Here is a 17,023-nt window from a genome sequence, read left to right as displayed (position 1 = left end):
TAGTTTCTAGTTTGAAAGCTTCTCACTTCACTTAAGGAGCAGTCCCATTCATTTCCTCAGTGTAAGAGCTTTGCTTTTCAGGGCAGCATATACCAGAAAGGGACAAGTGAGGTCCATTCAGATCCCTTTCAGTCTTCCTACCATTTCTGTAACTCATTTTTTTTACTGTCCGATACTTTCAAACAGAATGGCAGATATTGGTAACCACTGTGTTGCAGTAGCAAATTAAATTTATTAAGCGCTTTTCTTTCTTTTCTGTGGCAACTTTAGGAGAAAAGCAATAGCATGGCATTTTAGTATGAGGATCCGAGGGGAACAAGAACATCACAGGAAAACCAGTGATGCTTTTCACTGTCCAGTAGTCAGTGAAATTCTCAGTATTACGATTTCCAAAATCTCTGTTAATAAAGAGCAAAGTAGATTTCCTTCAACCATCAGTTCAATTAATGAGAATTAGCACAACTGTATATTTTTTATTAAAGGCACTATTTAATTTAGGTACTAAAATTCCTTTTCCTTAACAAAGTATAGTCTATTCTTTTTCTTCCAGTATGTTTTAACGATAAACAGTGTGACTGTGTGGCATTACTGCAAGAACTAAATAATATCATCTGTCTACCTGTGACATTCAAATAAATCCATATAGAAACCTTCACATATATGTATTACTTATGATAAAATATGTGGAGAAAATAGAGTTCCACGTGTTCTTGCTGGTAACACGGAACACAGGAGTTAAGCTATTTCTTTCAGACTGCTTTTTCTATACTAAATTTGCCTGGAAGAGGAAGATGTCAGAGGAGATCTCATTTTAATACCTCAGCCATAAATATCTTTCAAGGTTAGGGTAAATCCTTTTAATCTCTGTGTAACAGGAATATGATTTTTTGAATTGTGAAGTATTTCATCATGATGTGTGACTTTCCGTTATTTTGTTCAACAGAATTAAACAAATTCCTAAATTGATATTAAATGAAGGAAATTTGGAAATTTTATGTGGGCTTAACCTATCCAAGCCTTTTAAAAGCATAATCTGAGTAATACTGCAAGTTACAAGTTCTATAAACAATACAGCAAAAGAAATTATTGTCTTAAAATACATGCTTTCCATTTTTTCTTTATCAGTTTTTCGTGACTAAGAAGACATTACTCACTCTTAAATAGGCATTTTAACTGGAACTTTTTTCATAATCCACTTAAATAATCATGAAATTGTCATTGGTTTCAGTACCAGAGAAAAACTGGCATTACTGTTTTTTGTAATTTGTATTATTAATAACTCTACGCTTGATGCCATATATTAGTTTCTAATATTTATGTAAGGTAGGTTTACTTTCCCCAACACATAAGCAAGTATGAAGTATTTTTTAATTAAAGTGAAGACACATTGTAGGTTCCACAGACAATAACAAGTGTTAGCTGCAGGCCAAAGAATTGTCTGTTAATCTTTTCTCAACCCTTATTAGAGACAGAAGACACATCAATGAGGAGTGTTGTGTTAGAATTCTGTTTTTCTTAACTTTGTCTGATTTTTTACAGCCCAGTTAGTCACCATCACCTCATAGTATAAACTTACTGTTTCACTTACAACTTGTTTTGTTGCCAGCTTCCTGCTTAAGTAATATGCTGTTTGTCTATACAACAGAAATGTGGCTATTTCAGGCAAAATCACTGACTCAGAAGAGGAAATTCTGCAGATAAATTGAGTTTATATGTACAAAACCAGTTATTCAGTCATTTCAGTTGCTTCAGTATTTATGATTCTTTGTAATAAGAATTTTAGTTTTTTCTACTGTGTTTTAAATTTTAGCCATAAGATACAGTTTAGACTGAATTGAAGATTCCATACTGATGATAGTACTTTCATTAAAACTATCCTGTGTAGCTGAAGCCAGACCTTGCACATCCCTACACTATTTTGATGAATGCTCTTTCACTGAATAATATCTAAAAAAATGTGATGACTAAGCTCAATTAAAGCCAAACTAATCATCCCACACAACTTGAAAGTACACGTATACCTGTGTAGTAACATATCTGCATCTGTGCTGGTAAATATCTGTACATGCATTTACCTATATTCATTACCTATGAATATGTGTGTATGTGAAATGAACTCACAACTCAGCATAGACCTAGGAGATGCTGCTGCCTTTAAACATGATGTCTGAACAAAGAGAGACTTGGATTTGCTAAAGGAATAAACCTTCATGGTGTGAGCTTAGAAAGTACCCACAGCTGTGATTGACTGTGGCTTTTCCCCTGAGGGCCTTAAAGATGCAATGCTTTCCTTTGACATTCAGCTACGTAATGAGCAGTATTTCAACAAGCAAACTCAGAACTGATTCTTCTAAATTATCAGGTGGAGTTTTGCAGAAGGTGACACCATTCTTATCCAAAACCTGCATGTCTGAAGGGGTGCTGATGACAGTTTGCCCAAATTCTTCTCTGAGATGACTAATACACATCTGATGCCAAAGTATCTTCAGCATTAGCAGTAAGCTTTTGTGTTTCATTTGAAAACCCCATTCCATTTTTAGGTGACCAAGTATAGATTTAGTTGACAGAAATTTAACCTCAGAGCTGCATTAAGTCTGCCTTTAAATTGCTCCACCTTTTTGAACTTCTCTGAAGTAAAGGAAATTTAAAATGCAGCCCAGGCATCAGTATCTTTAACTTAGAGCCTTCCTTCTGAAGGGAATTATATCTTACTGAAGTTTCTGAAATGTCCTTAGGGTAGAGTCTGAAGGGTTATACAGAAGTGGAAGGTCACATCTACAGAATTTTTCCTCTCAAAGCACAGTCCTTCAGAATAAGCCTGTGTTCTGGTTCTTGAATACAGTATATAAACCAAAAAATTATCTGCATGTCTTTTTTAACTGGGAACATTGCTACGCCTCTTAAGTAATATATGAAAATTTTAAAATATGTACGTAAATAGCATCAGTTGCTGGCAGGCAAAGTGTAACTTAATTCAGATTCACAGGAAAAAAATCCCATAGACTTTTAGATAGAAACATTGTCTTGTAATGATATATGCTAGGATAAACCGTTTTCATCTCATCTCCCTAAAACTGCTAACGGACTACCAAAGCAGCTTAAATATGTCCGCTGCTTGAGACTCCGAGAAAGAAACCTTGTATTTTGAAAAGTCTCTTGCAGTACATGTGCTTTGTTCTGAATTGTTTTACTACATTTTGATAGAAGAGCTCTAGCTCTTCTAAGAGTACTGTAGGAGAAATGAAAAGGGTCGTTGACAGTTTCTTAATTGGTTTTATTACTTATATTTTTACAGAGTACTTAGAGAGAAAGCTGTGGTTCCCCCAGAGTGAGAGTTATAGGATTTGGTGCTGTAGTGTATTTCTTTTTGGGTTAACAATACTAAAATTCTCATTTACTCAACTAAAAACTCCTAGTGGTATTTCAGTAAAAAATAATATGCACTTCTCTTTGTCTTAATGTCTGTGCATGCTGATTAACTATATGTTCAAGGATGAATGCCCCTAAAACTCATGAAGCTTAGTAACAGCCGCTCAGATCTCTAATTTAAGTGTATTTTGCAAGAGCCTCTGAGTGAAAATCAGAGACAGCAGGGCATTATCTAGGGATATTTCAGCAGAGACACTGATTCCTTGTTTGTCAGACAGTTGCATATTTGAATGAAGCAATCCACTGTATTTAGCTACTGTGTTGCTCTTTAGGAGGCACGGAATCCTGTTGCTACTTGGTCACAGTCATTGTCCGTGAGCTTACCATTTTCATCAGAAACAACTGTGCAAGTTTGGTTCTGATCGTGATTGTATAGTGATTTAGCAGGTATAGCAGAAGAGCTGTATTTCTTTGATTTATGATTTGATACATAAGTAAGAGTGAAGGTCATTGATTGGTTTCTAGTCTTCATAAAGACAGTGGGTTTACAAAGTTATCCTGGTGCATAAAATAGTAATTGTCCCTGAAATTTTGACCCTGGCAAGAGCCAAAGATTGCATTTCTAGGGCACGGACATGTTAAGAGAGATTGAATTGCATTACAGGGATAAAAATGAAAATACAAGTCAAAAATTATGGTAAATGCTTTCTGAGACACGAGTTTTCTCTATGCTTACAAGATGGAAGTAAAAATAGTTCTTTGAGATTTTTATCGTTTAAATTGTAATTTACATACTTTATGCAGGGGAAATGGGAAGAGAACAGAAGTCATAGCTGAAGGGGCAGATACTGCCATCATTTCCTGTAAGATAGATTCAAATAATTTCATTTCTGGATGAGAGGCAAAGTGATACTTTGAAAAATGAATTTATTTCTTTTTATTGCTGTGTTTTGAAAGCTTTATTATTTGGCTGCATATAACCTCAGTAAAATGAATGATGAACTCTGCTGTATCTGAAGACTTGTCCTTCATGCTTTGCCTCACGTACAGTTGCCTTTTCTTACAGCTGTTTTATTCATCAGATTAGGTGTTGTCATCTTCCCAAGTCACCCAACAAGAAATCAATAATTAATTATGGATAGGCAAAATGATGCCTCAGTGATTTCCTGAAACCTCCTGGAGTTGCACTGTAACAAAACAACCAGGGAGAGTTATCTGGCTGTTTTTCACTCAGATAGATTTGGCAAATAATTAACATATCTCTCCCTTATCATGTGTTTGTCCATCGCTAAAATCTAGGGATGAGATCTAAAATTGCAGCAGGAGATTCTTGATCAGAAGCTAATTGTGCTGCAAAGTAAAAGCATTGGAAGAAAACCTGGCAAAGCAAGGCCATCTGAGGTGTTTTGAATGAGAAAAATGGGTAGTGCTCTCAGACTAGAGTACCTCAGGCGTTGAGATGACAAGTATGAACCAGGGAGAAAAAAAGAATATGAGAGATAACGTTGGTGTTGAAGGCTGAAGATCTGAGAGTAATGTCTTGGCTTGCAGGGCTGCTGAGGTGTGGGCTGGGGGGTATGTGTCTCACGTAGCAAAGAATGAGTCTGACTGCTGATCCTGAGAATGGCATTTTAAAAATGCCCCGCAGAAAACTTAATAATCCTCATTCAGTGCCAGGCAGTTCTGCTATTGTAAATGACTGTCTGACTGGGAGCCCTTTTTTAGCCTCATGCTGCCCTGAATAGATGTTCCTCTTACAGCTTCATAAGAAATGTCTGTGTCTGTGATGCAGGCTGTTATAAGTAAGATGTGTTTATGCATTTAAATTCAGAGCAAAAAGGAGAGAAACTCCAAGGTCAAGCCTCCTGCACATGATAAGAAAGGTGTCTGACCTGGTGCACGGCCCAAGGGCAGTAATGTAGACCTGGTGCGAGAGTCCCACTGTGGGTAGGCACCGAGGGAGAGGGCTGAGAGTTGCCAGAAGTAGCCACGCTCATGAGGGGCTTGTGCTTTTAGTTCTTGAAGCATCACCCTTTCTTTTTGCCTTTGCTTGAGGGATTGCACAGTGCTCTCTGTGACGTTCCTGTCCTCACACTTCAGTTACACCAGGGCAAGGGCGAACAGAGCAGCCTTCACCCCAGGCTCATGCTGCTTTAGGTGCCCTCAGCATAACCTGTAATCAGTGAATACATAGCATCGTCATCAGAAGGCATGGAAAGCAGCCAGTATTTAACCACTTCCACCTTCCTACAACCACAAAGTTTAAGTGCTGTACTGTGAGCACCTCCTTCAATTTATCTGAATGATTATAATATTTTCAAATCACCTGAACTTGCAGAATTCCTCTGCTTTAAGTAACTTTCTGGCTTTCATAAGCTGTGGAAACAGGACTATAAACATGAATACTAAAAACTTCGTTTCCTGGTATCTGTTGATTTTGAGGCCCTGGCTCATAACTGTTTGGGAGAGGGGTGGAAACAGGAGAGTTAGGGTCAGCATTCTTGTGTCCTTTGAATTCGGTGAAATTACACCAGATTTCCACCTGCAGTCTTAATTCAAAGTATTTAACCTATCAGCAAGGAAGTGTGTAAGCTGGGACAGTGCCAGGATCTGCCAGGCACCATCCCAACAACATATCCTGAATTCCCACCTTGGAAGTAGAAGATAAATCCCATTCAAGAGCTCAGCTAGACACATGTGTGGATCACCCCAGTCTTGCTATAATTTCAGATTTCTCACTGCAATCAAGTCACGTACATAACTTTCATATGTCAGGGTACATAGATAATTTGATCCAGTTCTAATTTCTGTTGTATCTTATTAACATTGTGACAACACGTTCTGATGAAGGATTGCCCAGACCTGTGTAAGTCTGATGAGTCTTGACTTAGTTCACTTCAGATTTGTCTTTTACTGTAGATGGTGTCATACAGGTGCACACCAGTCAGAAAGTTTCATTTAACCTGACAGCAGGGCCTGAGATTGTGAAAGAGATAACACCAGCAACTCCTTCAGCAATTTCTGGCTGAGTTTCAAACTGAGTGCATCCTGTGTTATGTACTTTCTTAGAGGCATTCTACCTTTTTGCTATATCATCTACTTGTGCTGGGACTAGTTATCAGTTCCTGCCCGTGGTTACCTATAAAAACTTTACATTTATGCGGCTTATTACCATAAGCAGTTGCTATTACAGTTAATATACCGGAACCAGTAAAATGCTGGCTGGCAGGTAAGGGAAGTAGGAGGACAAAACAAGTTTGATCCTGTATGATTTAAATCATTTGGCAACATGTCTGTTAAATCAAGTCATGAACAGGATCAGGTTTGAGGCAAGAAATAACATACCGGGGGAATCTGCAAACTGAGCAGGAGGAGGGACACTTGTGCAGTTTCCTGGGTTTTAGCCAATTTGTTATCAGATTGATTGTATCATTTTTGTTTCTTCCCCTCAGAGGGTTTTTTCTGGTTCTGAAGATAAACTCTTTCTTCCTGCTAAGGATGTTAGTAGCCAGGAGACAGAACAGAAAACACTCTTCAGCATAGACAGATAATCCTGTCTATAACTCCACCGTTTTGGCTTCTCCTCTTTCACCTCTTCAGCCCATAGGTTCTTCAGGCTTTGGTTCTCCATTGTGTCAGCATGCTGTCACTTCCAATCACGGCTTAATTTCATTCTATCGTCATAGTGTTATTGTACAACAAACCAGACAGGTAGTGTCTGTGACACTGCCCACCTCAGGAAGTCAGGGATTCCTCTACTGCAGAGTTATGGAAACTGGAACACACAAGAAAACTGCTGTCTCTCTTCCCCTATATTTTTAACACCGAAAAAAATAATGTGGAAAATGCAAACTATATTTTGACACAGTAAGCATAGTCACCCTGACTAATTATTTAATTCAGGCTTGAATAAAGCTGTGTGTTCAAAATGACTTATAAGTTATCTGGGCAGGAAGGCAAAGGACTTGTTCACTCTTTAAGCCCAGTTAAAGTTGATCAGTGAGAGTACAGTGTCATACTTGTATTCTGCAATGGTAAGCCTCCAGCCCAAATCTAGTCCCTGCAGATTTCCAGCAAGTACATGCTCAGAAATACATCTCTGCTTATCAAGGTCTGACACATACCCTTTAACATCCGACTTAATGCACATATTCATTATAGTCTGAATTTAGAAAAAAGCCCAACAGAAGCTACCTTGGAAGAGGTGATAAGGACATGCAGTGATATTTGTGTACTTTGGTTGTTCTGTGCCTTCTTGTAGTGTGCAGTTGCTACTTATTAATTAATTACTGCCAGTTAACAAACACATCCATTCTTGTAACAGAACTACAGTGACAAAAGTACTCTTCAGTTTGTCAGATCCTTTTGACTTACCCTTCCTCTCTTAGATCAGGTTTGTGGCTGATAAATTGGTTTCTGAAATGCAGTCTCACACACTGCTATTGAGTGAGCTTTCTTCTCTACAGGACACTTACATACTGTACCTTTAAGTACCCAAATCAATTTAATTAAATTTCATTACAATCACTAGAGCTGAAACAAACTAATGAAAGCAGCCATCACGTCAGGTGCTATTTATCTCAGCATCAAATTGAAAATACTCCCTTAAGGCTCTTAAAAATTAGTTTCAATATTTAACACTAATAGCTTTTGGAATTGTTTATGGGGATAGTTGTAATGAATTTGTTACAAACAGTTTACCTTACCAAGGGAAGGACCTTGTTTCTTGCAGCGGAGAAGAGCTAAATACATATGACTTAAAAGTATTCAGTTTTGGAATATTTGACATCTGTGAGCTGGCCATAATGTGCTGCAAAAACACCCTGAAGTTTTTCATACTGCACTGTGTCTTGTTTAGTCATAAGCACTGCCAAGTCACAATGGTATTTATGTTAGAGTTTACTGTTGACCTAACTCAGATTATTGAGCTAATCAGGCTTGCAGACTTTAAAGCGTGCAGCATATTTGTTTTGAAGACCTTACAACAGCCAGTACTCTCAGCAGTGAAAAAAAACCTAAGATTTTTAGGGAGAAGAGAGGCAGACGTGCTACAGAGAAAAATGCTATTGCTCTCTTGTTGGTGAGCTACTAAGCAATGCTGTTGATAAGGAAGAAATAGTGACAGAGTATAGACATATTCTTCCAGACAAGCCAGGAGCCACACACAGTTCTTCTGTAAGTCCATGTGAATTTCATGCACTTCCCACCAGAAAGTAGCTCTAGATATTAAAGTGAGAGAGGATCGAGTGGAGAACAGGAGGAAACAGTAGCCTGGGTCACTTTTTTTCATATAAAAAAAATAAAAGGTAACTAAGCTGCTTAATACATATTAAGTTTGCACTGTGAATTTGTATCAGCTTATGCTGGTTCTTCCTACAGTCACTTTCTTACTGGTTTGTAGCAACTCATATTGCTCTTGTTTCTTATGTGGACATGGTATAAAAATTCTAAGCTTGTATTCATTCAGCAGTGTATTCAGTAATGGATAATGATTCATATTCAAATGGATAATTTGAAATAAGAATTATCTTTAAAGGATGGAACACTGAAACAGGGGCTTTGTGCACAACCTTTTTAAAGGGACTGGCCCTCCTGTTAAGAGTGTTTTATGAACTTCTTAATAGTTCCCTTTGCAGACAGTGGTAGAAACCCACTGAAGCAGCTCAGGCTACTGCATAGCCTCCATCACACTCCACAGGCTCAGTCTCTTGATCATCCCAATGAAAGGATGCTGTGGGCGTGCTGTGCCTCACTGGTCACGGACTTATTTGCAGGAAGCAAGAATGCAAAAGGACACTGTGCACTGCTATATGTGCTTCCAAATCCATGGAGCTCAAAGTACTTCTGAGTTGCACTGTGTAAGCATGGCTGATGGCTCTTTATTTTGCAGGTGGACAGAGATAGCCTGTTCCTTCTTCTTTTATCAGATCTAGGGTCAATTCTCTTGCTATCTCCTGCTTCAGCAGAGGAGTCTGCTTAAAAGAAATAATAGTCAGAAAACTATAACACAGCAAATTATTGAGGTCACCTTTCTTACAAGAACTTAAGACCTCAGAGAATGAAAAAGGGAAACATTTTTCCTCAGCAGGATAAGCGTGTGGGCTTCTCAAGTTTGCTTCTTCATCCTTATAGTAAAAATATATCATGTAAGTTATTGTTAACGGAAGATGTGAAAATGACACAAGTATTTTTCTTACAGTTTTAGTGCTTGGATAAGATTATTGGACTCAAGCTATTCATTATAGTTTTTAACAGTTGATTTTAAAAAATCTACATGTAAATATTGAAAATATTCTAATAATTTCCAATGCTGTTCAGTAATAAGAATGTAGAATTTTACAGATGTTTTTATTAGTATTCTCGTTGATTCTCCTTCTTGGTTGGAGAACCTGGCCTGTGCAGATGTGGCCTCTTGGAATTGAAAGATTAGATATGGAAATTTGAGTCTTAAGAGAATAGTATTAAAGACTGTTTTTCTAAATATATATATATATGTGTGTGTGTGTGTGTGTGTGTGTATATGTATATATATATATATATATATATATATATATTATATATAATTTTTTTTATTAATTAACTTTTCCTTCCTCATTTTATTATGTGAATGCTGTGAAATATATGATGCAGTTCAGGGAGATGTCATTAAAATGACTGACTGCAGTGGACAAACTCTTACTACCTATTTTAAGGAAAATAATAACCACACTACAAAAGCCATGGCTTACATTTCCCTCTTCCTTTTCTTTTCAACTTATGACTAAGAAACATGCATGTTTATACAAGGTCTGCTCTAAAAGTTATGCCTCCTATTTTATTATTTTGGCCTACAACATCAGAGGTGGATATTGGTGGTATGGCAGTAGACACTGAAGCTTCCCAACAATATTCCATACCATTTTTGCTGCCATATGACAGATGGTAGCAGAGGGGCACTCTGGCAGAATAGCATCTGACATGGAAGTGCATCTGAAGCAGAGGTGTGGAAATGAATTGTGAAAATGGCACCAACTGATATCATAGATGCTTCCTGAACATTTATGGAGACCAGCCACCAGATATGAGCACAGCAAGGTGCTGTGTTTCATCAGTAGTGACAGCATTATGAATAACAAGCCACGTTCTGGATGGCCATGCACAGCTATCACAGCACTAAATGGAAAAAGGTCTTGATCAGCTCATCAGCACAAGCCAGGAAAGCTGGTATGGAGCTGAATATCAGCTTCAGTACATTGTGAATGATGGTGGCAGTGTTGGTGTATTACACATTTTGTACCAGATGGGTCACATGAATGCGAGCACAGGAAGAACACCTTATTCAAGTTTGACCTATTGAAGCTGTGTGAGGCCGAAAGGGACAGTTTCCTGGACTGCATCATTACTGGTGGTGAGACATGGTGCCACCACTATGAACTGGAGTCAGAACAGCTGTACCTGGAGTGGTGATGTGAATTCCCCATGGAGGAAACTGTTCAAGACATAGCCCTTAGTGGGTAAAGTGATGCATGCTGTCTTTTGCACTAGGAAAGGAATGATCCTTCTGGATTTCCTGGAATCTAGACAACCATCAACTCTTAAAGCTACACTGCAACACTAACTAAACTGAAGGCTGAAACTTACAGAGCCAGCCCAGAGAAGGAAACAGCCATTCCCTTGCAAGACCATAACACCAAGCCCCATATCAGTTTGGAGGCAGTAGAGTACATTGCTTCTCTTGGCTGGACTGTGTTATCACACCTGTGTGCCCCGGTGGCGCAGTGGTAGGAATGCTGCGTTGCAACACCGAAGGCCCTGGGTTTGAATCCCCCCCTGTGGCGCAAGTGGTAGAAGTGCCGCTCTGCTACACAGGAGGCTCGAATCCCGGGGGGTTGGACTCGATGATCTCTAAGGTCCCTTCCAACCCGCACGAGACTATGAAACTATGATACTATGATACCTACTGTATAGTTCAGATTTAGTGCCTACTGACTTCCATCTGTTTGAGATTATGAAGGATGTTATGATACCATCATAGCAGCTTTGAAACAGTGGGTCATGTCCATAGGTGCAGATTTTTACGAGTGCGGCATGCAGGCTCTTGTTCATCATTGACATAAATGCAGAGCTAATGGTAGTGACTGCTGAAAAACAGTGTTTTGTAGATGAGAACTTGCTCTGTTTAACAGTGTTATTGTGCTGTTCGTATATGCTGTAGTTTCCATGGAAACAAACAGGAGGCATTACTTTTGGAGTGACCTACATAGAAATGTGGAGGAGTACAGATGTTCAGAACCTGTAGCTATGTGTCAAGTCTCTCTGTCCTATCAGAGCATTTCCCTCTGCAACAAATGTGAATGCCTTCCTTCCTTCTGCTGCTATTAAAAGAGACATGTTGCACACTGTTGCAAAGTTCTGTTTCTTGAAAGTGGAAAAGGTGTATTTGAGCCTTTTCCTGCTGCAACTCAGAGAGCTGTGTGCCTGTAATAGGTCCACAGGCAAAGAGAGGCCTTGGGCCAAAGATGAGGTGGGAGGAGTGGGCCTCAGAGCTGGGGGTCAGGTGCAGCGCAGGGAAATGTCCTTCTCTGTGCTCAGGCAGAGTTAGTTCTCTTCAAGCAAGGGCAGAATTCCTGCTGATTGTGGGGGTGGGTGGGGTTGTAATATAGTGTTTGCCTATATACAGCATTTCAGTGCAAAGCTGTGTTTAGCACCATGCCAGTTGCTTGACTTGATATCCAACAAGCGTAGGGTGTTTCTAAAAGCCCTTCAGCCCAATACCAGGCAGGATTGACTTGTGTTATAGATTTAGGTTTAAAACTAAGTAGTGATAAAGGTGATTACTGCCTGAAAATATTTTAAGGCATCTGAAATATTGTAGTTTAAGAGTAGTAGTAAAAGTCCATTTATTCCATCATGATATTTTCAAGCTATAAAGCTAATTGTTTAGGAGCATTATTGTCTGTTACAATAATACAGTAATAAACTGTGAAGGAATTAACTCTTCTTATTTCTGAAGTAGCTGTTTCTAACATCTCTATTGCTTTGTTTCTTTATTTAAAAACATGCATCACCATTACCACAGTACTTTACAGAAATCACTGCATTTTAAAACTGTTCTTTTTGTGTGTCAGTACAGTCAATACATTGAATCCTGCACCACTGAGAGTGTTTGTCACCCAACCACTGGAAAAAAAGAGAGTAACCTATTTGTGTATAAGTAGTAAAAAAATGTAGAATATGTAGGAAAATTCTCTGTACTTAATGATAAAGAATAGCAAGGAAAAACACCTGATTGCTGTGGTAATGTTTGATGTTGCAGGATGGATGGTCACAGTATCACTTTGTAGCCTCATCTTCAACGATAGAAAGAGATCGGCAAAGACCGTACTCTTCATCACGCACGCCCTCCATCTCTCCCGTGCGCATGTCTCCTAACAACCGCTCAGGTAAGAGCAGGCAATTACAAAAGTAAATGCTGAAATAGTCAATTACTGTCATTTTCTTCCTTTGAGCAATGTCCAATCTGTTATTAACAATAATGGGAGGGCTCAAGATACAGCCTCTGCTCATATCTGAACTATCCGTTGAAAACAGGAATGACTTTACTTTGCAGAACACTTCATAAAGTATTACATGAGAGACTGCTTAACTTTTTTGTTATGAATTGCTGTACAGTGTTTCTCTGATTTAGATTAGATGACTAGATCTCAAGAACAATTACATCTAATGTTAGCACAAGGAAATTCTGCTACTTCTTGCTAGTCATGAAATCTCTCATGTTGTGGCAGAAGTTGAAAGATCCACATTATTTCTGTCCGCTTTTATTCTGATTGTATGTGTATGTGTGTGTATGTACATAAGTGTGCATATGTTTGCATATACAAGTTGCAAGTTTAAAGAAAGTTTGGCTACAGGTCATCATGTAATATTGATGGCACATTTAGAACAGCTGTCATTAATTCTGTACGATTTCTACAATGAGTTAATGTAAGTATGGCAACTCATACTGAGGTGTTAATTTATTTTTCTACTCAGTAATCTAGGTGTTTTTTTATTAGGTTATTCTAAGGTAAAATGTATCCTGTCTAGGTAAAATAGGCTCAGTAACGGTATTTTAAGAAGAACAGTTAAAACACTCAAACTTTCAGTGTGCATTTTACTACTTGTTCAATCAAATCCTGCCATTACATAGGTATACCAGTAGTTTAAGATTTTCCAGGCTGGTTATTGCCATCAGCATCATACAGTAGTTGTATTTCTAAGAAAATAGTTGTGTTAATTATCTATAAGCTGTACCTTAGTCCTGCCAAGAAACCACTGAGGAAGTTTAAAAATGTGGCCATAAGTACACTCCAGTGAGAGTTTCTGTTCTTACTATTCCACCTAAATTTCTTCCATGACATGGTTGTAGGGCTTTGTGGAAAGAAACAGACAGCAAACAAAATCAACACTGATCTGTGAGCCTATTTCACGCATTATTTTTATAAGGCAAGCCAGGGCAAGCTCGCAAACAGTCCAGAAGATGTTGCATGTGGTAGGTATAAAGCAGACTGAAAACCATTCTCAAATAGTGGATGTTACTTTCATTTTTTCTCAAAATGGAAGAATACTTTCCTTGGACGTCTGCCTCGGGTCCAGTACATTTCAGTGGTTTTAATAGTGATCTTCTAATACACAGACGATACCTGTTAACTTTGCAGATGGCATAAATCTAGAAGAGACTCACCTTATGTGGGGAGCACTGTTAGAATTCATCCTTGTCCTGAGAAATTGGAGCTATTGTCTGAAAAGATCTTATCCTTTACGAATAAATTATAAGGGGAAATCTGTCTAGATGAAAATGCTTTAGGAACAACTTTGGGATTTTTGTCAGTTGCAAATGTGAATCAGGAGATGGAGAGATCAGAGTATGAAGACATACTGAGTGGACTTCAATTGTTTAACTCGGAGACAAGTGAGAAGAGATGTGCACCAAGTCTTCAGACATGTAAGAGGCAGCTGCAAATGCTGTGAACTTTCTCTACTTTCATAGAAGACAAATGAAAATAATGAGCAGCAAGGAGTCAGGCTAGACATCAGGGAACATTTCCTAATGGCAAAGAAACAAAGCATGGTAATAGACTGCTTGGAGCAATTACCTGTTTTTTGTCATCAGAGATCTTTAGTGTCAGACAAAAATGTGTCAAGAATTATTTTGGTATAGTGTCTTCTACCTTGGGGTAAAAAGTTGAAGTAGATGAACTTATAATGTCCCATTCATCCCTAGGACTTGTTCGTGCAATGCTTTTAACAAGCTTGAAGAGTTATGTCTTTTTGTGTGTACCTTAAAAATAATAAAAGAAAAACTTGATATTACTTCTTAGTCTAATGTAAAGTAATGAATGTATGTCTGCTTCCAATAAGAACTCTGGCGGAGGGCAGTTCCAGATTTTAACACTTTCCAAAAAGCCATTGTTTTAACATGCAAGGAGAGGTACAGTTTCCACAGGGAACAGAGAGAGATGTTCTTTTCCTCATTAATCAGCTTTATTCAAAACACCAGATTGTGACAAGTATTACTAGAGTATGGGAAACAAAATGCATGCAGTTGTTAGTTACCTTTTCAAGGTATGCATCTTGTTTTGTCCCCTGCTTAAGTCAGGCTCCCATTAGCCGATTTGGTAATATAATGTCATGTCATGTTTCTTTGAAGTTAATACTTTTATCACCTTTAGAATTACATCACTATTGACAGGCGACTTAAAAGCAATCCCCAGTTCTGATGGCTTCATAAGAAAGCCATCTGTCCCATGTCTGCTCTGTAATTTCAGAGAAAAGACATTGTTGTTGCTCCGGAGATTATTTGATCATATTGAATGTCTGGGTGACAGCCAGGAAGCAAGTGGAAACAAGCACCAAAAGTTCAGTTATTTTTTTGCCACTATGCTTTTACTAGGCTCTGGGATGTTCTGCTACTAACTTCATATTACTTTCCCTCTCCTCCCCTCCCCAACAGGGGATGTGCATTCTGTCTACCAAGATCTTAGTCAAAAGATCATCAAAATTAGTTTATTTGACATCTGCTATTTTTCTCCCTGCTTTTCTCTTTTTCCTTTCATAGCATCATGAGCTGTGAGCCTTTGTGATCAACACCATTCATCACCTTCACATTCTTCAGTAGAATCACATACAAGCCCAGTTCTCTTAGTCATCTTTCACTTCCCCACTTCTAGCCAGAGCAAGTTTCATTCAGACTCTTACTGGCTGCTGAAGCTCAGTCAGTCATGAAACAGCCCTACAAGCCAGCTACTCCTATAACATTGCCTCCCAGCCTCCTTCTTTCTCAGCCTCTAAACACTTGCAGAGTTTCACAGCATGTGATGAAAAGAAATTTTGTTTTAATGCCAACTGTTTGTGCTTAGACAGTTAATGGCAGAGAAATTCTTTGAGTTACTTTTAGGTGTTAGGTACTCTTTCTTGTATGTATTCTAAGAAAAAAACAGCTTTATTTTCTTCCCCTTCAGAGTTATTTCAAGGCTTGTTTATTTTCAGCACAGAAGGGAGGAAACCACTTTATCTCACTGTATAAGAATTTTACTACTCAGTTGAAAGTTAAGGGCCTTTTAAACAGAAAAGAATTGACCATTATAAGGAAAAAAAAAAAGAGAAGTAGCTAGACTGGGAAGTTTTGACACATTAAAGAAAATGAAAAACTATGGGAAATTTGTTCATTATTATTATTATTTCTGTTGTTGTGGTTTTTCATAATGATCATCTTAAATGTTGAGTGTGAGTGAAAAGAGAAAATGATGTTAGGAATTGATGGTCCTGTTAATGTATTTGTCCTAAATTTGAAATAACAGCACTTCTTTCATAATGTTATAGTGTTTCTTCAAACAGCTAAACAGTGGTCTACTAGCAAATATATACTTTACTATAATGTTTACTCTAGAGTTAAACTATACACTCAGTGATAATGTGGTGAGAAAAAATAAATGCATTTTTATGATCTAGCAAGTGCCCCAGCCTCACCTCGGGAAATGATCAGCCTAAAAGAAAGGAAAACAGACTATGAATCAACTGGAACAAACGCCACTTACCATGGAAGTAAGGGAGAACACACTTCTAGGAAAGACACCATGACAGGTGAGATTATGCTTACATAGCACATGTAAAAATCAGCTGTGATACATTGCTGATTTTATAGGCTTGGCTGAAGAGTTGTTTTGCTCTGGTTTATGCCAAAGTTTACCAGCTTTGAGGAATAAAACTGGAAAATGCTTGATCTTAGTGAATTCAGTGCTTTGTGAAAATGATTTACGAAGACCATGATTCTTCTTAACACAAGAGTCACTAGAAGCATTTGTACATTTCTTTTTAATTTTGTTCTCTTTTCAGAAGGATGTGGGTAAATTCACCTTGTATTAACAGGTGCTGTTTCTGTGAGCGTGGCTATGGTTGAATATGTTTGGTGGTCACTGATGCCTTTCTTTTGCAGGGAAGGACTCTGTGGGACAAGTTAGTTGTTTTTATATGTCAGTAATACCTAGGAAATTCCCTGGCACTTTGGAAAGTCTATCCTTGTTACTTTCTCAATTAGGCTGATTTAAAATGCAACAATTTTCTTGGCATATGTATGGTCATCTTTTGCAGGTTTCATTGAAGGTCCTTCTTCCTTAATGAGCTCATTAACCTGTTA

The 17,023-nt window shown here is 38.1% G+C and overlaps 1 protein-coding gene across 7 annotated transcripts in view; it reads left to right on the top strand.

Moving 5' to 3' along the window:
* Positions 1-17,023, top strand: part of CTNND2 (catenin delta 2) — a 585,077-nt gene that overhangs the window by 557,670 nt on the left and 10,384 nt on the right. For all 7 annotated transcript variants that reach the window (XM_015854425.2, XM_015854430.2, XM_015854428.2 and 4 more), the window contains 2 exons: positions 12,665-12,791; positions 16,339-16,470. In XM_015854425.2, coding sequence (XP_015709911.1) covers positions 12,665-12,791; positions 16,339-16,470 — 259 coding nt within the window. The remainder of the gene's footprint in view (positions 1-12,664; positions 12,792-16,338; positions 16,471-17,023) is intronic.

Source organism: Coturnix japonica, chromosome 2 (genome assembly GCF_001577835.2).
Source record: "Coturnix japonica isolate 7356 chromosome 2, Coturnix japonica 2.1, whole genome shotgun sequence".
NCBI lineage: Eukaryota > Metazoa > Chordata > Aves > Galliformes > Phasianidae > Coturnix > Coturnix japonica.
The sequence above is the reverse complement of the archived record's forward strand: the minus strand, read 5'-3'. Positions and strand labels throughout refer to the sequence as shown.